The following is a 23840-nucleotide window of genomic DNA, read 5'->3' on the forward strand; positions in this document are numbered from 1 at the left end:
CCTCGCGCAACAGGCGAGTAGCAACGCATACCAGCCAGCACCCGACATCCAGTCCCACATGCCAGCAATGGGCCGCCGATCGCAAAAAGCGACGGTGACGGACCACAGGGACATAGGGACAATGTTCAACCGACCCGTGCAACCTCATCCCGCTCCGGCGGAAGCCCCAAGGCTTACCACCCCCATGCGGCCTATTACCCCAGCACCTCAAGACAGGCAACATGAGGCGGAACAGTCGGCAACTGCACATCCGATGACACCTGATGCCACCACCGACTCCACACCGACGACCAGACATGACCTGAAGGTCCTGTTGGCGGACTTTCACAAAATCCTAGCGACTGAATTAGCCCCTATCAGCAATAACCTGAAAGCCGTCAAAGACCGGGTACAGGCCTCGGAGAGGGACATTGCAGACGTCCAAAAGCAGATGTCCGAGCTTCAAGCTACAGTACAACAACTCTGGTCTCAAAGGAACATCACGGCACAAGTAACGGCGATGGAAGACCGACACCGCCGCACCAACATCAAAATAAGGGGCATTCCGATGGCAATCAAGGCGGAAGAACTACCCCATTATGTCAGACGCTTACTGACCACCATCTTACCCCATGCGGTTGCCAAAAAACTGACCATGGAGGGAATATACCGCCTGCCAGGACCGGTAGGGCCACCGTCCATAGTATCCAGAGACGTCATTCTCTGGTGCTCCACGACCCATGATAAAATCTTAATCCTGTCAGCCCTCAAAGGTAAAACCCCGATACGATTTGAAGAAGCTTGCTTAACATTTTACCAAGATATCACGAAGGCAACCCTAATATGGCGCAAAACATTCCTTCCAATAACCAGTCAGCTTAGAACAGCCAACATAGAAAACAAATGGGGTAGGAACGGCTCCCTGACAGTATCACACAACGGTACTGTGCATGTACTCACCTCAACAGAGGATGCATCCCCATTCCTGACGGCCCTGGGCCTGGAACATTCGCCGCACGACACCCAACCAAGAACCTCCACCGCAACGACCAGCTGGGACCCGGCTTACACAACGCCCTTCGTCCCGAGATCTGCGACAGTGAGGGCAACAGGATCAAGCCCCAGTAACGACTCAACATGAGATACCGACGCACCCTGCCTGCAGTTCCTAAGCACGGCAAAAGACTGTCTCACCGGGACTTTACATATAGCTCTCTATAGTTAACGTATAACCTTATGTTTTCCCTTCTTTTTTCCCTCCACTACTATATCTTATCTATATGATTTTTTGATTTTTGTGCTTAACTCACACGAACACAGAGGACAAATCAACATACAGGCACCTCACCCAGGGCTAGATTTATAACGGGATCACAACCCCCCGAGATTGAGCAAGATTCTACCTTACCGCACATAGCCCTAGGGACAACACCAAACTACAAAGAACATCCCCCCCCCGCTACTCCATTGGTTAGGAGTCATCACATACAACACATAATGGTGGACGAGTCACCCTTCGCACACTTGTCCTAAGCTCTCCCATGGGCAGGACACATACCACCCAAATCCACCCACTATGTTATCAAACAACACAAAGACGAACATACACGCTGAACGCTGTAATCTCAGCGCGACAAATCCACAACCATAAATCAGCGCAGATAAGCAACACTTGAACACCTAGGGCACTAGGGCAACACGCAAGCTGACAGGTATCAGCAAACATGTTATTAAAAACAGAAAAAAGGTGCAAGACTCTCCTTTGAACAAGCTAACACACTAACAGCATATTACCTAATCTTTTTCAAACGTTGTAACGTTTCTGATGTGCACTGAAAAATAAAGAATTTAAATATGCTCCAAAATTCTGGTTTTCAATTTGTGTTTAGTGTGACCCACATATTTTTATGGTATATAACACAATTTATTAAACAGATAACCTCTTTTGGAGATCAGTTGATAAAATATTTGATCTCAAGATTATGATAGGTAACCTGAGCAGCAGAGGGTCTTTTGTTCTGGGGGAGAGGATGGATAAAAGGTTGGAGGAGCCTTTAAACTAGGAGTAGAGGGAGGGCCAAAGAAGGATACATGTTATAGAGAGTAGAGAAAGGAGTTGGCATTTAGCTGAAATCCAGGAGGGTGGAGAGAAGTCCAGGAGGGGGGAGTGGTAAGATTAGCAGACAGTGTAGGAAGGTGTTAAATACATATTTTTAAAATAATGTTCAAGAAACAAATGGTAACTTTAAACATCTGCTGGACAATGCAAGGATCTTGTGTAAGAAAGTGGGGAGCTTGAGATATTGGCATACAAGGAACAGTATGACGTAACTGATTACTGAGACTCGATGGGATGAAACACTTGATTGGGCTATTAATTTAAAAAAAATATCAATTATTTTGGAATTATTTTTCTAAAGAAATATAAATTGGGCCTCAGGGGATGAAATCTGCAAAAAATGTTGCCTAAGAATGAAGTTTACGTTATAGACTAAGGCAGTTTTATTTTGTGAGCTCAGTAATGGATATGGAGGTTTTACTCCATGTAGGTGGGTTGCATCTGGGCAGTATGTTTTTTGAACCACCTAATGTATTATGGATTTTCTTTTTTTATTTATTTGAATTTTTTTTTTTTTTTTTTTTTGAATTTGAAGTTTATTGGTTTTCAAGATATCATAAAATGGGGGGGGGAGTAGGGTAGGTACAGAAGAAAAAAGGGGAAGGGGGGGGGTAAGCAGTCACAATACAAATTTACATTTCATTTCCATTTCGGCTATACAATCCAATTCCATCAAAGTTGTAGTGTTACATAGAAGTCATTGCTAACCCTGCTTGTCAATTACGACTTAACAGGCTAATGGGTGGAATACAGTTAGTACACATTCCTATTGCTTTGAACCCTCTCGTTGGCTATCAATTCTTGGTGCTTCTCCCGTGAGCAAGCTCGGCCCTTCATATATTCCTGTCATCCCCTCTTTTCCTTTCTCCCACCATTGCTATTTACCCAAACCACGTCTGTTACTCATCTTGTATATAAAGACATGTCTGAGTACGTAACGTACACTCGTCCTATGTATGTTATGAGGAAGATGTTATTGTGCTGTCCCCGGAGCTTGCGGTACCGGGGAGTCTGCGTTTTTTCGTCTCCAGGAGCTCCACAGCTCCCATGTTTCCTCATAACATCGTGTATGAGAGAGTATTGTCTTGTATTGTGTTTCATAGATTCGTTGTTTGTCTATGTCTTGTAGGAGATGTTGGATGCTAGGGACAGTGGTGGACTTCCAAGACTTTGCTATTACTCTTTGAGCCGTTAGTAGGATGTGGTATATTAGCTTTTTTGGTGCGGCAGGTAGGTCAGGTGGGGTGTCTAGTAGGAGAAATGCCAGGGGGTCTAGATCGAGGGCAATGTCTGTGGTGTCAGCTATGATCTGTTGTACAGTCTTCCAATACCTCTCCAGTTTGGGGCATCTCCACCATATATGCATCACTGAGCCAAGGTCTTGTGCGCATCTCCAGCAGGTCGGGGGTGTGAGTGGGTACAATTTGTGCAGGCGGGTTGGTACCATGTACCACCTATACACAGTTTTGTAATATTGTTCTATAAGCGGGGCAGATTTGACTGCTTTCCGCACCGAGGATGTTGTATGCCTCCATGTGTCCTCTGATATATTAGTGTGCAGGTCAGAGCCCCAGTGTTGTGCTTGTGTGGAGTCGTGAAACGACTGGTATGGTTGGATAAGTTTGTAGTTTTCAGATAGTGGTTTGAATGTAAGCGGGGGTATTCCAGAGATCCCTATTTTTTCTCACATCGAGAGTTTCTCTGTCTGTCTAAGGTTGCGTGTTTGTTCTTTCCTACGTCCATGTAGGAAGGATTGGAGCTGTATGTAGGAGTATTGAGATGTTTGTGGTATATCGTAAAGCTTGCACAGTTTCGGGAAGGGCAGTAGCTTGCCTGCCGCGTGTAGATGCGAGAGGTGCGTAGCTCCCCTTACTTGCCATGGTGTTGCATGGAATGTTGGGATACAATAGGTGATGGCTTCTACAGGGGTTGCCATAGACAGGGGGTGGTTCGATTCGAAACAATTCCTATGTGCTTCCCAGGTGTGTAGTGCTAAGCCAATTTGTGTAGGCAGAGTCGGGATGCCTGGTCTAGTGGACTTATGCAGCCACAGTAGGTTAGCAATCTGGAACGGAGCTATAGCTTGGTTTTCCATTTGTACCCACTGGGGTTGATTCTTACTAGTGAGATGTGTGAGCAAGGAAGTCAATATCGCTGCTTGGTAATATGATTTAACATGGGGGAACGCCATCCCCCCCTTCCTCACAGGGGCCATCAGCACTTTTTGCGAGATTCTCGCTTTACCCATACCCCAAGTGAAATGCAACAACGTGTTTTGTACGTCTTTGAAGTAGGAGTTTGGTGCTCGCCAAGGAAGGTTCCTGAATAAGTACTGAAGTTTTGGCAATATGGTCATTTTTATTGCTATTATGCGCTCTGTCCATGATAGGAAGAGGCGACCCCAGCCTCTGAGGATCTCGGCACATTCCCTCCAGACTCTATTGTAATTGGAGGGAAACATTTCATTCGGGTTTTTGGTGAATACCAGGCCTAGATATTTTATGTTCCCAGTTCTCCATTCAAATGGGTATTTCTCCTGGAGGCCAGCTAGTGTTTGTGGATCTAGGCGGAGGCTCATAGCTTGTGTTTTGGTGGTGTTGAGGGAGTAATAGGACAGCTCTCCGTATTCGGTGATGAGCTGCATAATGTTGTGTAAGGATTTGTCAGGGTTGGTTATATATAGCAGAATATCGTCCGCGAAAGCGCTAATTTTTATGTGTTTCCCATGCCAGTCTACTCCTTCGATCCCCTTATGTGTTCGAATAGCTGTAAGAAGAGGTTCCAAGGCCAGCACATAGAGCAGGGGGGACAGAGGGCACCCCTGTCTCGTGCCGTTCGAGATCTTAAAGGGTTGGGACAAGAACCCAGCTTGTAACACCTGGGCCGTGGGGTTTGAGTACAGGGCAAACATCTGGGTAATAAATTGTTGTGGGAATCCGAACCTCTCCAACACTTGCCTGAGGAAGGGCCAACCCAGGCGGTCAAAGGCTTTCTCCGCATCCAAAGCCAGCAGCAGACCCCCTGGGCCCGACCCCCTCATCTTTTCCAGTACGAGGGACAGTTTCCTAGAGTTATCTGTGCCCTGTCTCCCCAGGACAAACCCTGTTTGGTCGTCTTGTATTAGAGTCGGGAGGATTTTACTCAATCTGGTGGCCAGGATTTTAGCATAGATCTTAGCATCTGTGTTTAATAAGGAAATGGGTCGAAAGTTTTTGCATTGGTCTGGGGGTTTCCCTGGTTTGGGCAAGGTAACAATCGTAGCCAGCAGCATCTCGGGAGGGAGCTGCCCTGTGTCCGCCGCTGCGCGAAAGGTCCGCACCAGCCACGGGCCAATTAACTCTGCGAATGATTTGTAATATGCGTTGGGTAACCCATCTGCCCCCGGAGATTTCCCCGCAGGCAGATGCTTGATGGTGTCCAGGACTTCCTCTAACGTAATGGGTTCGAGAAGGGCTGTGAGATGTGCGTCGTCAAGTTGTGGGAGGGGGAGCTTCTGTAAGTACGAGCGATTCGAGGATTCGTTCAGTGGGGGGACGTTAGGTTGGTCTTTTAGGTTATATAAGTTCGAATAGTAATTCGCAAATGCTTGCGAGATGTCTAGGGGGTTTTGTACCTTTTTGCCTTCAGTGGTGTGCAGATAAGATATTTTAGACGCTGCTAGTCTTGCCCTCAACCTATTTGCAAGGTATTTAGTGGCTTTACCACTGTGGTGGTAAGAGGTTGCTTGCATTTTTTGCAGAAAGTAGGCAGTTTTTGTGGCGTTTAGTTCAGTCAGTCGGTCCGTCAGGGTCTGTACCTGATTAGCCAGTGCACTAGAAGGGTTTGTTTTATTTTTGGCAGTCGCTATAGCCAACAGTTTCTGGCATTCTACCTGTGATTCCTGTCTACGTTTTTTTAGGTGTGAGGCGCGTCCGATAAAGAGTCCTCTCACCACAGCCTTGTGTGCTAACCACACAGTTGAGTCTGACACCTCTCCCCCGGAGTTTGTTTGGAAATAATTCTCTAATTCCTTTTTTACTCGGGACAGGAATGTGTGATCTTGTAACAATGTTTCATTTAACCGCCAAGTCCCTTTCCCTTTAAACTGGAAGGAGTCAGAGAGCTCTAGGTATACCGGGCTGTGGTCCGACCACGTTATCTCACCAATGTGACATTTCGAAACCTGTGCTAATGTCGCTTGGTCTACATAGAATGTATCTATGCGAGTGTAGGTATTGTGTACCTTGGAATGAAAGGTATAATCCCTTTCCCCAGGGTGGAGGACCCTCCAGCTGTCATATAAGTTGTGCAGTGTAAGGTGTGCAGTTAACGATTTACCCAAGGCTACCAGGTGTCCCCTTCTCACACTTTGGTGTATCGCTGACGTGTCTTCCTCAGGAGAGGTAATAAAATTTAAATCTCCACAGAGGACTAACCCTCCTATTTTTATTTTTTCAATTTGGTGCAGGAGGCGCCGGAGAAATGCCTCTGTTCCCGTGTTAGGGAAGTATGCTGAGACAAGCGTGTATGGGGCGTTATTGAAAAGGCCTATCAGGATAATGAATCTGCCTTGCGAATCAACCAATTTCCCCTGTTCAACAAACGCCACATCTTTGTGAATTAGGATAGACGTCCCTTTGGACTTATTCTCTGAGACTGCATGGTATTGAACCGGGAAAAGTTTGGTATATATTTCAGGGGTTTTGGTATTTTTGAAATGAGTCTCCTGGATACAGGCAACATCAATCCCCTTTGTCCTAAGCTCTTGTAGCAAAAGTCGTCGTTTACCTGGGGTGTTCAACCCTTTTACGTTATAGGTCAATAATTTCATATTGGTTTGATAATACTATGTAGTACCAAACGCTAGGGTAGACTCTATCGAACTGGAGTGGTGCCCTGTGCGTGGTGGTTATTGTCAAGTTCTGGTATTGTTTGTGGAAATAAATTTTTTGGGTAGGTAACATGTGATCTGCATACCTATGGATGGGGTGGGAGGGGTAGGAGGGGTAAGGGGGGTTTAGGACAATTCGTGGGTGGTGTACCCAGTATGACTCCCAAGTGCAGAGCCGCGTTCCGCCGCCTAGCCAGTAGGTGCGGTTGGTGGGGGGGATGTCTGTGAACCCGTCTAACATGTCGGATATTCACCTAGGAACCTCAGAGCAGTTGTAACATCAACATCAATCAGTTCTTAAATATCTAAACAACTAATAACAGCGCTAATACAGTTATGGTTCACTTTCCTTAAACATCATGTGAGCTATTTCAGGCAACTTGCCGGTCTGTCTCAGCCACTGCTGCTCAATCTGAACCCAGTTTGGTTAACCATGCGTAAGGGGCAGAGTCATAGTCTAACCAGCAGTGTATGGTACCTAGTTATAGAGCTATACGTGATACAACCAGTAATAAAACAAAGTTCATGTGTCACCATAAGGCGAAGTGTCTTTGGCAATGTCTAGTTGTTCAGCTCGACATGCAACTGTGGAGTTTAAAGTGAGTGTGTGGCATAGTTACGTGTATCTTGGGTGCTTCATTGGGTCGACCACTCCGGCGACATTCTCGGGACTTTCGCTGCTTTAGGTGGGCCAGTGGATGGAAGTGGGAGCCCCCAGTCGCGTAGCTTGTGGATTCCTTGGGTCGCATCTGTAATCAGGTGGATCGCCTCTTGGTGGGATATTAGGAGTTTAGCCGGGTAACCCCAGCGGTACTTCACATTGTGGTCCCTCAGGATCGTGGTGATGGGCGCCAGCGACTTCCGAAACTGTAAGGTAGCGGCTGAGAGGTCTGCAAAAATTTTAATAGACTTGTAGTCTTCTGGCATGTCAGCGGTTCTGCTTGCTCTCACGATCTTCTCCTTAGCATGGAAGAAATGTATCCGCGCTATGACATCTCTCTCCGCCGTCGGCGGCAGGTGCTTTGGCCTTCTCAGTCTATGAGCTCTGTCTATGATCAATTGGTCAGGGTGGATTTCTGGGACGAGTGCCTGAAACAGGTCGGCCAAATAGTTGTGTAAGTCCGCATTTTGTATTGATTCCGGTATACCCCGGAATCTGAGGTTGTTCCTCCGTGCTCTGTCTTCTATGTCTGCCAATTTTATTCTGTGCTCTTCCAGGATATTATCCATCTCCTGGATTTTATCTGCCAGGCTGTTGTGGGCTACAGCATACTCGTCCATTTTGGTTTCTATCTGTGCTGTGCGGGACCCAATTTCTTGAACTTCTTTGCGGAGTTCTAGTGTTAGCTCCTGGAGCTGTTTTTTCATATTTTTCTGTATGTTTGCAGTGAATTCCGCCATCATTTCGCGGATTCCTCCCATCGTCAGTGGTTGTTCCTCTGATGTGCGCGAGGGTGAGGGGGAAGATTCCCGCGTTTCCTGATCGCCGCCATCTTGGGTAGGCTCCTGATCCTCTCTCCGCTTGGAGGCCGCGGTTTTTGTGAGGAAGAATGCCGCCCGATCGGTCTTTCCAGTTTTGGATTTTTGTCTCTGGGACATGGCTGACCTGTTCACTGAGCAGTAGGTAAGGCTGTAACTCGTGTTTTCGCTCGGTATACCGATTATTTATTGCTCTTTTGGTTCCTTGTAGTCGGAGCTCTCTCTACATGCGTCTGTTCAGCTCCGGTAGCAGGCCACGCCCCCCGAATTTTTTTTTTTAATCAGTTCCATACGATTCTTTCTCAGTGAGAAGTTTTCAAAGTGTAGTTTATTTTTATCTTTGACTAAATGATGGTGATGCTACAATCACACCTTGTACAGGTTTGCAGAATTGGATATATTTGATAGAACTGAATAATCAATGTGGATATGGAGTTTAGGTTAATTGCTTTTTGTTTGTCAATTGGATAAACCACGGGGGATAAAGTAAGAACCAACCACAGAGGATTACACAGAGCAAACATGTTATAAAGTTGCAGGATTTTGATTAATGTGTTTACTGGTAATATAAGACTCGGATGCAACTTTGAAACATAATCTATCCAGTTTATCCTTGCATGGAGATATTTTGATAATTCATACTGGTGTTCTAATAAGCGGGACAAGTCAACTGAATTTTAGTCCAGTAATTCTTCAGAACTAGACTTTGAATATAACTTTATAACCTTACAGACACATTTAGTCTCCATTTGAGTTTCTCCCCATCAATCCTTTTTTTTTCAGGTGTTACATAGTTACATAGCTGAAAAGAGACTTGCGTCCATCAAGGTGTGCTGTTACTATATTGTTTTCATTATTATTATTATTATTATTATTATTTTTTTATTACTTATTCACACCTACGGGGTCTGAGGAACTGCCATTTTTTTTTACATTATGTACCAATCATTTGAGGAACAGAGGAATCCGCATTGTTGGTACCTATCGAAGTTGTCCAAACTGAGTGACTATGTTTGTACATTTGTTGTGTGACTGTTTGGAGATTGGAGTGGATGGTTTTAAGATTTAAATATGAACATCACCCCTTCATGTGAATAGGAAATAGGTTACATCCTGACTGACTATAAATTCTAGGGTAGAATATAAATGCTTAATATTGGGATATTATTGTTCTAAGAAGATAATTGACAAAAAATAAATATAGAACCCTTTTAGCACATCTTCTGAACAACAGCCTTTTATTAACTCACTTTCATTCTATTGTTAGTTTGATGCATTCTTGCAGAAGGGTAATTTCGATCATGAAATGCATGAGAAGGGGAGTTCAAGGATAAGCACCTCTTATCTGAAATGTGGAAGAAGAAAAAAAGCAGATAATGGTGATTGCAGTAAGAATATAATTAACTAAACTCAACACATTTGTTTATTGTTTCCCCTTCCCAAACCAGCATTAGTCAAAAATTGGTGCAAAAATAAACTTACCTTCGAATTCATTTGCTCTTTTTTCTTTTGAACCTTGCATTTCTGGGAATGTAGTTTCACTTCATCAGTATGTATTACATCATCGGCTTCTTAACTGCATTGTAAAGAATGTTTACTTTAAAAATATAGAAAAAAAAAACAATCATTTTCAACATTCCTTCTCTAGTAAAATTAATTTTCAGTGTCATAGGAACAGAACAAAATAAGCTACTAGTCCATCAGATTTGTTATTTGTTATTTAGAAAATATTTTAAGATCATTTTAAGAATGGCTAGATCTCACCCTATGGACAAGGTCCTCTTTATATTTTGTTTTTGTCTGTGTATATTGTTCCGTCTTTTCCCCCAATTGTACACCACTGTGCAACATGTTGTTATAACTGCAAGTAAAAATAACAGTTTTAATTTTGCTTATAATGTTTAACCCTTTAAGGCCCGGACTGTTTTGTCCATGTTGTACATTAAGGTCCAGAGCTGTTTTAACACTTGTGTAGTGTTTGTGTTTAGCTGTAATTTTCCTCTCTCTCTTTTATGTTCCCATACAAATTATATATTGGGGTTTTTTAGGACATTTTTTGGGACATTTTTGAAGCCGGACAATGTATTTTACCCCCATCAAACCATATATTTTTGAAAAGTAGACAACCCAGGGTATTTCAAATGCTGGTATTCTAACACAATTTTTAATGCACTGAATATAACACCAGCCTTTGTCAAACTTTTGGGTAGTAATTTGTTTTGTGGGTTTTTTTCACACACATTGTATTTAGGCATGAATTAACTGATCCTGTTGTCCATGTAATCCTGTTGTCCATGTGTCCAACTGATCCATGCGTCACTGCCGAACAACACCCCAATATGTGTTCAGCAACATCTCCTGATTACAGTAGTGATACCACCCATGCATAGGTTTGTCGGGTTGTTTGGTGGCTAAAAGGCAACAATAGAGACTTGTGCATACCAGTTTTTCAACTTGATATATAGGTATGCTTGGCCCATCTTCAGTTTGGTGTATTTTTGCATGCCCCAGTTAATGTTACCATCATGAAAGTATATACTTATATAAAGTAGACATCCAAAGTTATAGAAGATGGGATGTTTTGACTTCTTTTCCCCAACCATTTTGCCCACAAATTCAGAGAAGGTGTGTGGGGGTAATTTTTGAATTCTGCTTTTTGATTTTAGCCAGTTGGTTATATGTTACTGACATTGTTTCATCATGGATGGTGGTTAGCATGTTAACATCCCTCCTGTGCTTAAATTTTATTGCTAACACTTCAGCTTTGTGCAGAGCTTTACATTCTCCTTTTTATAATTTGGCCTGTATGAGAGGTCTGGGGAAATCTTTTGTATTTCTTTGCACAGTGCCGCAGGTCAGTGTCTGCAAACCATAAAGTGTTTGAAACAAACGGACACTGATATAGAAATTGTCCACATAAAGGTGGTAACCTTTATTGAACAAGGGGATTAGTAGGTCCCAAACAATTTTCCCCAGAAAGTCAGAACAGCCAGGAGGGTCCAGTTGACAATCTTTTCCCTCATATATGCCAAAGGCAAATGTATAGCCACTTTCACTCTCGCAAAGTTTATAGAATTTTATGCCATAACTAGAGCGCTTTGAGGGGATGTACTGTTTGAATCCTAATCTCCCTTCATATTTCATTAAGGATTCATCAATTGGTATATTTTTTTGGGGGGTATGAACTTCAGAAAATTTGTTTTGAAGATGGTCTACCAGTGGGCATATTTTACAAAGCCTATCATATTGGGGGGGGGGGGGGGGGGGATCTCTGAGATGACAGAGGGTATTGTTATTAAAGTGTAAAAAGTGGAGCAGCAACTCATATCTTGCTCTAGACATGGTTTGGGAGTACACTGGACTAGAACAGATTTGGTTGGTGCTCCAGTAAGAACGAATTGATGGCTTCTTTTTAATCCCCATGAACATAGGAAGATCCCAGAATGTCATCAGTTCAGGGACATCTGTGGGATGCCAAGCATGTTCCCTGACTACATAGCTACCCGGATTGGTATTAATAAATTGGGTAGCATATAGATTAGTCTGGGAAGCAATCTCCTCCCAGATGGTATCCCCTAAAAATAAGTCCATATATTGCATAGGGAAGAAATCATGCACATTGACATTAATGCCTGCATTGGCGCTAAAAGGGGGGATGTTGGGCTCAGCTAACTGTGGAGGTACCCACTCCTCCTCCACATTCGTTGTAGAAGGGAAAGCACAGCTTCTTTTTGCAGCCGGTTCACACACAGATGACGTGTCACTAGACGTGTCAGAAAACTGACCTGGGTCAAAATCAGACTCAGTGTCAGTGGTGTCAGAGCTCTTACGCCAAGAAGGCATATGCCTCCTCAAAACTGTACATATGCTGCATATTTTACCAACACACTACCTAACTAACTACCTATGTAACTGACTAAACTAACAAATTACTAACACACAATTTATTTATTTTTACAATCTAAAATCCTAAATCCTAAAATGACTAAAACTGACTAAAACTAACTAATACACAGATTTTTAACAAAAAAAATAACCCTTAATGGCAATAAATAAATAAACACAGAGTGTACAAATGCACTGCTGTGACAGGATTTGGCAGGGAAGGGGTTAAAAACCCACTTACACAGCACCCAATAATGAGCGATTGCGAGTCGCTCAAACAACATTATTGGCTGTTACTATCTGCCTCACATGCCTGGCAGATAGTAACAGTGGTATTTTGGCGGGAGTGATCTCTGATCGCTCCCACTGCTTGTTTTACGTTCTGACGGCTCAGGACCGTCATCAAGGGGATGTTTCTGATGATGGTCCAGAACCGTCATCGGTCCTCAGGGGTTAAATGGATTTTCTACCAATATTATTTATTAAGTGTCAATATTATACAAAAAAAGTATATAATGAAGTGATGATTTGTTGTTGGCATTGCATTATTCAGAAAATGGATAGAACTAGGATTGCCAAGGTTCTCAGGGAGAGGATGTCAATATGGGCACTAAACTTGAACTGGCTAAATGGAAAGCATTTGCAGTGTATCATCAATATGTTATATTGTCTCTATTTTCTCTTTTATTTCTCTCTTTTTGACTTTGTTACACAAGATTTTCTTTTTTTTTTTTCAGTTTATACTAAATCTTCCGCATCTCCTGTTTTCCAACTTAATCTGCTGAGCCAGTCATTTTATTCTCCTTGGTTCTGTTATACTATACTTTTCCTCTCTCTTGTCCAGCATCTTTCTTCCAGGACATTCTGGAACCCTTTCTCACCAACTTTTATAACTCCACTTTTCAGATTAAAGAACTGCCGTCAGATATGTTACTTACCAACATTATCACTCTACCAAAATCAGGCAAACAACCAAACAAATGCAAACATTTCAGACCGATATCTTGCTTTATGTCAATGCAAAGATTTATGCCAAAATATTGGCAAATCGCTTGTCCCCGGTGTTGGCATTCTTGATAGACCCAGACCAGGTGGGATTTGTGGCGGGACGGCAGGGAGTAGACAATTCGCGCAGAGTGGTGGATTTGCTGTACCATCTTCGGTGGCTGGGAATGGGAGCCTCCTGCTAACTTTAGATGCAAAAAAAGCATTTGATCGATTGAGCTGGGGGTTCCTGGTCTTTGTCCTATCGGGATTTGGCATAACTTTTTTTGCAAAATGATGGCTCTATATAACAGTCCTACTGCAGTTGTATCCACGGGGGGATTCACATCCACTAGGTTTAAATTGGCTAATGGAATGAGACAGGGCATCCTCCTGTCGCCCCTCCTATACACTTTGGCGTTTGAACTGCAAGTGGAACTAATACAGATGTCACCGGTGTCATCCAGTGGAAGCGGGAAGGAATCTGTTATCTGCTAGACCTATATGACAATAGTGCCCAACTCACCTACCAACAACCGGCTCTGGAATTTATGAGGCCTTAGGCGAAACTAAAACAAGAACCCTCACAAGAACCCAAAGTGAAAAAATAATAGAGTTGCATTTTGAGTGTATGAGGAGCAGTTGTTGTATTGAAAGGCGGACTTGCATCACTGGATACAGAGAGTTAGTCTCTGCATTCATTGTTCAGAAGCTTGCAGTATCACAGCTTCCTGTGCCCCTGCACTGTGAGCTCTCTGGCTGTAGTTGTAGCATTATTTGCAAACCAAATCAATTTGCAATAAATAAATTTAGTATGCCAATCATTTATATACAATGGTTGCATAGCCTGCCAGTCATGTATACATAAGTGCTGGTGTGAAGGGATTATTGGAAACAAAAATTAAAATGTTTGAGCAAAAAAGCTTTTAGAAAATTAATTTACCAAACAATAAAGTGTGTATGATGTATGTCTTCAGCTGGTGACTGTGACAGGGTGAGTAAAGGGGTACCAGTGGCAGGGAGAGTGTGACAGGACAAAGGAGGTAAATGGGACAGGGTGGGGGGAGTTGTGAGAGAAAATGAGGGAGGGCAAGTACGACATGGTTTAATCAGGGTGTGTAACAGGGCGAGTGGAAGTAAGTGTGTCAGGGCAATAGTGGCATGCTAGGAAGGACGAGTGTGACATGATTGTAGGGGTTAATGTGACAGGGTAAGTGTGGTATAGTTGGGAGGGTGTGAGTATCACAGGGTTGGTGTGAAGGATGCGGCATGGTTGGAGTAGGGAATGTGACAGGATTAAGAGAGGTTAATGTGACAGGGTGAGTGTGGCAGAGTGTGACAGGATTAGAGGCATTAATGTGACAGGATAGGTGTGGCAGGGTTGGAGGGAGTGTGACAGAGTGAGAGAAGGTGAGTGTGACAGAATTATGGGGGTTAATTTGACAGGGTGAGTGTGACAGAGCGAGTGTAGATGAGAGTGTGATAGGATTAGGAGTGGTTAATGTGAGTGTGGATACGTAAAGTGTGGAGGGGATGACATTTTGTGAGTGGTGACTATGTGGGTGATGGTGTGCGGGAGGGGGTTATACTGTGAGGGAGGGGGCAATACTCTGAGGGAGTGGGTAGTACTGTAGGGAAGTGGGGTGATGGTGTGTGAGAGGGGGTAATACTGTGAGGGAGGGGGTAATACTGTGAGTAAGAGAGATGGTTTCTAAGAGGGTGTGATGGTGGGAAGAAGGGGGGTGATACTGTGAGGGAAGGGGGTAATACTGTGGGGGGGATGCTGTGAGCATGGGATACTGGTAAGAATGTGGTGAAAGTGTGAGGGTACTGGGAGGGAGGGGGTGATAGCGTAAGGGAGAGGGGTTATAGTGTGAAAGAGGGAGGGGGGATACTGGGAGGGAGGTGTGTTATGGTATGAAAGAGGGGGATACTGGGAGGGGATGAAGGTGTGGTGGGGATACTGGGAGGGAGGAGGTGATGGTGTGGAAGGGGAGTGAGAAATACCTTGTTTGGTCTGGTTGGCTCACTGGTGGTCTGGTGGCTACGATATCCGGTCTGCAGCTCCGCAGAGCTGCAGACCATGTATCCCGTGGTAACCCACAGCAACTCTCTGATTGGCCAGAATTCCGAGACACATGGTCTGCAGCTCTGCACACTGCAGAGCTGTAGACTGGTGTCTGCAATGGGCACTCTTCTCCAGGGCAGACGGCACGGAGGGGCCTTGCACCTGGCGGCATATTGAGCAAGCCGTTGGGCCCTCTCCTGGTGTCCTGACACAGTCTTCCTTAAGGTGGTTTCGGCGGCCGCAAGCCCCAGACAGCGCAAGGCTTTAGGCAGCTGCCTAAACTGCCTGATTAGAGAGCCGCCTCTGCCAACAACTTGTTGATAAATACCAACTACCTAGAGTTTCCCACATCGAAATACAACATCTCCTAGCATCCAATGTGCGGAGAAAAAATGTGTTTAGGAGCTTTTCCGGGTAGGAAAAAACTATCAATATGTTACCAAGCCTTAAATACACATGAACCCGTCTCACTATGTTCACATGCGCGGGAATGGGCGAAAGATTGTAGAGAGGATATCCTCGAACACAGGTAGAGAGAAATTTTGACAGCACTCAAGGAGATATCATATTGTGCATCACATGTTGAGGTCATCCTGCGCTGGTACATGGTCCCAACTAGACTGGCACGCATCTTCCCCTGATGCTCACCACTCTGCCGGAGATGCAGGGGACAAGGGAGATCTATGATCCACATTATTATTATTATGTTATTATTTATACAGCGCCAACAAATTCTGCAACACTTTACAGTGGGTGCACGAACAAACATGTAGTATTAACCAGACAAGTTGGAAAAACAAGAACAGGGGGGTTGAGGGCCCTGCTCAATGAGCTTACATGCTAGAGGGAGTGGGGTAAAGTGACACAAAAGGTAAGGATAGTATTATACTAATGACAGTTGCAAGAGATGAATCAGTCAGGAGCTATTAACAGTTTAATTGATACACTGTTATGAAGAAGTGGGTTTTTAATGATTTTTTTGAAGTAGAAGGTGAGCATCTAACAGAGGAGGGAAGGGAGTTCCACAGAAACGCAAGAACAAAAGCAAGAACCAGAATTTTAAATTGAGTCCTATATCTTACAGGAAGCCAATGTAGGGACTGACAGAAGGGTGAGGTGTGGGAGGTGCAGGCGGACAGGAAGATGAACCTCGCCGCCGCATTCATTATGGATCGTAATGGTGCAAGTTGAGAGCACGTAAGACCACTGAGAAAGGACATTGGAATGGACTAGCACCTTAGTCGCATCTGACGTTAAGTAGGGTTGGATGCGCGCAATGTTTTTGAGATGGATGCGGCAGGATTTGGCAATAAACTGAAATGAGGCATGAAGGAGAGGTCGGAGTCAATGAGAACACCTAGGAAGCGAGCCTGCGTGGTGGAGCTGATGGTAGCACCATTCACTTGGAGGGAGACAGACACAGGAATAGCAACAGTTGAGGGAGGAAAGACCAGAATTTCAGTTTTGGTCAAGTTCAGTTTAAGGAAGTGGGCAGCTATCCAGTTATAAATAGCAGAGTGGCAGTCAGAGACACTAGTCATGAGGGATGGGGAGAGATCAGGAGAGGACAGATAGATTTGTGTGTCATCTGCATAGAAATGATATTGGAAACCAAAAGAGCTAATGCGTTTACCAAGAGAGGCAGTATAGATGGAGAACAGTAGGCGACCAAGGACAGAACCTTAGGCGACACCAGCACAGAGGAGTTGGGGAGAAGAAGCAGAGCCAGAGAAAGAAACACTGAAAGAGCGCTGGGAGAGGTAGGAAGAGCACCAGGAGAGAGCAATATCTTGTAGACCGATATTGCGGAGGATGAGAAGAAGCTGTTGATGATCGACAGTATCAAAAGCTGCAGAATGGTCAAGGAGAATTAGGATAGAGGAGTGACCATGAAATTTTGCAGCGAGTAGATAATTGGATACTTTGGTAAGTGCCATTTCCACAGAGTGATTAGCACGGAAACCAGACTGAAGCGGGTCTAGCAGAGAGTTGGACTTGAGGATGTCTGTCAATCTCTCATACACAACTATTTCAAGGATCTTGGATGCAAAAGGCAGTAGCGAGATAGGACGGTAGTTGGATGGGGATTAGGGTCAAGGTTGGGCTTCTTTAGAATTGGGGTTACAGTTGCATGTTTGAAGGGAGATGGAAATATGCCAGAGGAGAGAGAGAGATTGAGAATTTTAATGAGAGGTAGAGAAAGAGAATTGGATCTAGGAAGCAGGATCTAGGAAGCAGGTGGTGGGGCGGGAGGACTGGAGCAGAGCAGAAACCTCTTCCGCTGTAGCGCGTGCGAATTAACATAGAACAGCAGAGGGAGTGAGGTTAGGGGAAGTATTGTAAGGGGCGGAGGAAAGATGAGAGTTCTCTTCCCTGATTGTAGAGATCTTGTCAGTGAAGTGAGTTGCAAAGTCTGAGGCGGTCAAGTTATTAGGTGGAGGAGGAACAATAGGGCAAAGAAGAGAGTTAAATGTGTGAAATAGTCATTAGGGTTCGCGTGAGAGTGTGGTTATGAGGGTATTTAAGTAATTTACTTTTGCAGAGCAAGGAGCCAAGCTGTATGAGCACAGCATGAATTTATAATGGAGAAAGTCAGACGCACAGTGACTTTTATTGTTACTTTTTATCTTTGATAATACAAAGTATATCATCTTGAAATAGGCATCATCTACCCCCCACTTTGCTGGGGATCGAGATACCTGTTTTATACATTTTGGTCCAAGGAGTTTATTCTATTATCTTGTGGTTTACTTTTATACATATCTGTCTCTATTTATTACCATTATTATTTTTTCATTTAATTTTATATATCTTCCGCCTATATCTCAGACCTGTATCTTCACTCACTTTTTCCCTTACCGCAACATTTTAGTACTTAAAGGTACAGCACTCATTTCCTATTCACTTCTTATTCATTTTGTATTTATTTTTTTTTACTTTTTTAATTATTTATTTATTTCACATCCTTTATCAATTTTCCTCTTATTTTCAACTTCATCTCTATTTTTTCTCTATCCTTATTTTATTTCTCTCTTATTCTTAGTAGTTCTATGTCTCATGTTCAGGCATAGTAATCACTCATAGTTTTTCCACTATATTCACCCCATCTTTAGCCATTAGTCATGAGCCAGCTCCTGGAGTTCACACACTCTTACTTTTAAGGTGGTTGTATATTTGCCTTTTATATAGGTTTTTAGTGAATACCTATTTCTTCCAGTTTGAGCAGCTGAGTGCAAGTCTGTCTCCCTCTTTCCTGTGCGTTACACTAGGTATACCAGAACTATCCTTTCAGACGCACAGTGAGACTTTCTCCAACAGCATTCAGCAGTTCTGGAGCATTTTTGGAGGACACATTTTGGAGCACATATGGTGAACATGCCAACGCCTGGTGGGAATGTGGGAAGAGGTCCAATCTCCATAGCTAAAGTAATAGGGATTACGATACTCTTACAACCTAAAACCATGTTACTTCTGCTTATGCTGGATCTTATAGCATGTGGACATAAAGTGGTAGCAACACACATCCAGGGCCGCCATCAGGGAATGACAACCATAACAGTTGTCATGGGCCCGGCGGTCCTGGGGGGCCCCGAGCCCCACAATCATTATGTGCACATATATATATTGTGACAAAAGTACTCCTTTCCCTTGGTACCTTGTCCTGGGATTGGGGTGTTACACACAGTCTTTTCAGGCTTTAGAGACACTTCACACGCTGGATGAGGTAAAAGGACTTGCTCTTTTATTGTGGCTCCAAAATAAATGCACAGTACGGTATAAAGGTAACAAAAATATACAAAACAAAAGCCTTGCTCTTCTGAGCACTAACTAAACAAAATAATCAGCTAACTGGGTTGGATGGCTTGTCCATTTCCCAATATAAACAACCTTACTGTTTCAGGTTTTCAGCTCTCTGTTTCCACTCACAGAAACCAAACACAATCTACCCCCTTCCTTGGCAGGGGAGTACTTAATAGCACTGGTAATTGACAATCCTTTTCAGGTGAGTTAAATTAGGATTCCAACTCTGGAACTGGACTTCTCACCTGTAGGTTACAAGCAACTTCCAAAACGTGGAGTGGAGCACTGGCCCACCCTACTCTCCAAGTACTCCACCCCAGGGCCCAAATATACACATATTTAAAGTGCAACATTCATTATAACATAACACATTTCCCTGGGGCTAATTACACAAAGTAGGATTTTTGCAAAATCTGGGGAGGTATATAGATTCCCTCCAGCACTATTCCTTGCTTTCGGTCACAATATACATATATATATATATATATATATATATATATATATATATAGCGATTTTCGCTATATATATGTGCACACAGGGCCCCCTGCTACCTGTACAATGAAGAGGGGGCCCAGCAGCACACTCTGTCCTCCTTTCCAGCTGCTCTCTGTCTAACTTTCCTGCGGCCATCAGAGCGTTGCCACGGGTTACTATGGCAACGTTCCGCACAGCACGCAGGCCTGTCTCGTGAGATTTAGTCAGAGAGGAGCTGAAAAGGAAGACAATGTGTGCTGCTGGGCCCCCTCTTCGATGTACCGCAGCTGGCTCCCTCCACCATGCCACTGGATCAACAGGAAATGCGATCCCCCCCTCCCTGGCACACACACACACTACATTCACTAACACACTCTGCACTTCATTCACTAAACACACTCTGCACTCACTACAAACACTACATTTACTAAACACACTCTGCACTACACACACACACACACTACATTCACTAAACACACTTTGCTCTACACACACACACTACATTCACCATACACATTTTGCTCTACACACACACACACTACATTCACTATACACATTTTGCACTACACACACACACACTACATTCACTAAACACACTCTGCACTACACATACACTACGTTCACTATACACTCTCTGCACTCACTACAAACACTACATTCACTAAACACACTCTGCACTACACACACACTACATTCACTAAACACACTTTGTACTACACACACACTACATTCACTAAACACACTTTGCACTAAACACACACACACACTACATTCACTATACACACGTTTCACTCACTACAAACACACTACATTCACTACAAACACACTACATTCACTACAAAAACACACACTCTGCATTCACTATACACACACCTACATTCACTACACACACACTCTGCATCTAATGCATGCATACAAACATTACATACATTACACAAAACGTACAATCTGCATCCACTATACACACTGCATCCATGACACACATACTGCATCCACTATACACACTGCATCCATGACACACATACCGCATCCACTATACACACTGCATCCATGACACACATGCCGCATCCACTATACACACACACACACACTTCATCCTTGTGGGCGGACTCGGGGCTGGCCCCGGGGGCTCAGATCTTGTCATACCAGCTACATTATCCCTTATAGCATTAAAGTTAAAAAAACCTACACCGCCCTCACTAGAAGAAATCACAATGGTTGTTTCTAGAAATAAACAACATGAAATTGCCTATATGATCCCACAGACCCAAAGAGAAATATCGATTTCAAACTGGCAAACTTGGATAGACTATGATAATGTGCTCAACAACTAGCGATAGTTCCAGTTAAATAAATAAATACAATTAAAATGGGTGTAGGAGGGTTGAGAGGGGGACCCGAGGAGGAAGTGTTCATTAGGGGGAACGCACTGGGGACAGTGCGGGTTCGCACCATGCAAAGTAGATTTTTCTTTCCTGTTGCCTTTAATTTTGTTCCTTTATTTTAAAAAAATGAGGCTCACCAAGACATCTCTGTACATTAATGTATGAACTGTGTTCTCTACTGGGATGTAACCTTATTATGTGTCATGTTAAACTAATATATATTGTGACTGAACAGAATGTACCCTGGTTGTTTGCCAATAAAAATACAATGTAATAATGCATATGTAACACAATTATAAAATGGTTATCTTCAAACAAATTTATATTAGAGCATGTTTACACTGTATTTCCACAACTGTTCAATTTGTATGCAAAATAAGTTGGGAATTGTTTTACAAAACCTTTACACTGTGTACAGAATTATTAGGCAAATGAGTATTTTGACCACATCATCCTCTTTATGCATGTTGTCTTACTCCAAGCTGTATAGGCTCAAAAGCCTACTACCAATTAAGCATATTAGGTGATGTGCATCTCTGTAATGAGAAGGGGTGTGGTCTAATGACATCAACACCCTATATAAGGTGTGCATAATTATTAGGCAACCTCCTTTCCTTTGGCAAAATGGGTCAAAAGAAGGACTTGACAGGCTCAGAAAAGTCAAAAATAGTGAGATATCTTGCAGAGGGATGCAGCACTCTTAAAATTGCAAATCTTCTGAAGCGTGATCATCGAACAATCAAGCGTTTCATTCAAAATAGTCAACAGGGTCGCAAGAAGCGTGTGGAGAAACCAAGGCGCAAAATAACCCATGAACTGAGAAAAGTCAAGCGTGCAGCTGCCAAGATGCCACTTGCCACCAGTTTGGCCATATTTCAGAGCTGCAACATCACTGGAGTGCCCAAAAGCACAAGGTGTGCAATACTCAGAGACATGGCCAAGGTAAGAAAGGCTGAAAGACGACCACCACTGAACAAGACACACAAGCTGAAACGTCAAGACTGGGCCAAGAAATATCTCAAGACTGATTTTTCTAAGGTTTTATGGACTGATGAAATGAGAGTGAGTCTTGATGGGCCAGATGGATGGATTGGTAAAGGGCAGAGAGCTCCAGTCCGACTCAGACGCCAGCAAGGTGGAGGTGGAGTACTGGTTTGGGCTGGTATCATCAAAGATGAGCTTTTGGGGCCTTTTCGGGTTGAGGATGGAGTCAAGCTCAACTCCCAGTTTCTGGAAGACACCTTCTTCAAGCAGTGGTACAGGAAGAAGTCTGCATCCTTCAAGAAAAACATGATTTTCATGCAGGACAATGCTCCATCACACGCGTCCAAGTACTCCACAGCGTGGCTGGCAAGAAAGGGTATAAAAGAAGAAAATCTAATGACATGGCCTCCTTGTTCACCTGATCTGAACCCCATTGAGAACCTGTGGTCCATCATCAAATGTGAGATTTACAAGGAGGGAAAACAGTACACCTCTCTGAACAGTGTCTGGGAGGCTGTGGTTGCTGCTGCACGCAATGTTGATGGTGAACAGATCAAAACTCTGACAGAATCCATGGATGGCAGGCTTTTGAGTGTCCTTGCAAAGAAAGGTGGCTATATTGGTCACTGATTTGTTTTTGTTATGTTTTTGAATGTCAGAAATGTATATTTGTGAATGTTGAGATGTTATATTGGTTTCACTGGTAAAAATAAATAATTGAAATGGGTATATATTTGTTTTTTGTTAAGTTGCCTAATAATTATGCACAGTAATAGTCACCTGCACACACAGATATCCCCCTAAAATAGCTATAACTAAAAACAAACTAAAAACTACTTCCAAAAATATTCAGCTTTGATATTAATTAGTTTTTTGGGTTCATTGAGAACATGGTTGTTGTTCAATAATAAAATTAATCCTCAAAAATACAACTTGCCTAATAATTCTGCACTCCCTGTAGATTGTAAGCTCGTTTGAGCAGGGTCCTCATCGATCTGTTGTTCCTGTAACATTTTCTAATAATTTCATTTATTGTTAAATTTCCCCCTTTTTCTAATAGTGTAAAGCAGTGTGAATAAAGTAATACATAAATAAATAAAAATATAACTTTTTATAACTGTTGAAGTTTATTTCAAATGTAGGCATTACTTATTCAACTAGGTGGCAGTAGAGGGCCATTTATAAAAGTCTGTTCATAGACAAAGTCAATAATGTGGATAAGAAGAATCGTGTTTTGTGATGGCAATAAGCACTTCATAAAATGTAACCTGAAATAATTTAAATGTTTAGTGTTTTGATTATAAACAATCTTAGCACAGGATTGCAGAATGCCTTCGTTCCAGATTATAAATGCAAAATGACAAGATGTCAAAAAATACAAGATACACCTAGAAAAAATAAGATACACCTAGAAAAAATAAAAGCAGAGAACATACCTAGTGTAACACCATTTAGTAGAGTGATCCCTGCTGTAAGAATTACACTCACGAGATAGAAGTATGTATCAAGCACATCAAGGTATCTTTAGAAATTCCTGTAGAGGGGTTCCTTATTGGTCAGACGTATATGCAAAAGAAAAACTGAACATAGTATAGGACTGTTATAATAAATGCAATTTATTGGAAGCACTTACAAAAAGTAAGAAGTTAAAACGCATAGAAGGACTTTTATGCCCCTGAGGAAGTTCAAGGATGTTTGAACGAAACGCGTAGGGCTGACATATAGTGTTTAGAGTTTTTTATAATTTGTTGATAAGGTTTTTAGTTTCTGGTTCTGTTGATCCTGTGACTAACCATGTGATCCTGAGACCG

At 43.0% G+C, this 23840-nt stretch overlaps 1 protein-coding gene across 2 annotated transcripts in view; it reads right to left on the reverse strand.

Annotated features, from left to right (window-relative positions):
* Positions 1-23840, reverse strand: part of CLNK (cytokine dependent hematopoietic cell linker) — a 163212-nt gene that overhangs the window by 90230 nt on the left and 49142 nt on the right. For both annotated transcript variants that reach the window (XM_063459874.1, XM_063459873.1), the window contains exons 2-3: positions 9930-10023; positions 9698-9792 (exon numbers count right to left, since the gene is read on the reverse strand). In XM_063459874.1, coding sequence (XP_063315944.1) covers positions 9698-9792; positions 9930-9969 — 135 coding nt within the window. In that variant the 5' untranslated portion in view covers positions 9970-10023. The remainder of the gene's footprint in view (positions 1-9697; positions 9793-9929; positions 10024-23840) is intronic.

Source organism: Pelobates fuscus, chromosome 6 (genome assembly GCF_036172605.1).
Source record: "Pelobates fuscus isolate aPelFus1 chromosome 6, aPelFus1.pri, whole genome shotgun sequence".
Taxonomy (NCBI): Eukaryota; Metazoa; Chordata; class Amphibia; order Anura; family Pelobatidae; genus Pelobates; species Pelobates fuscus.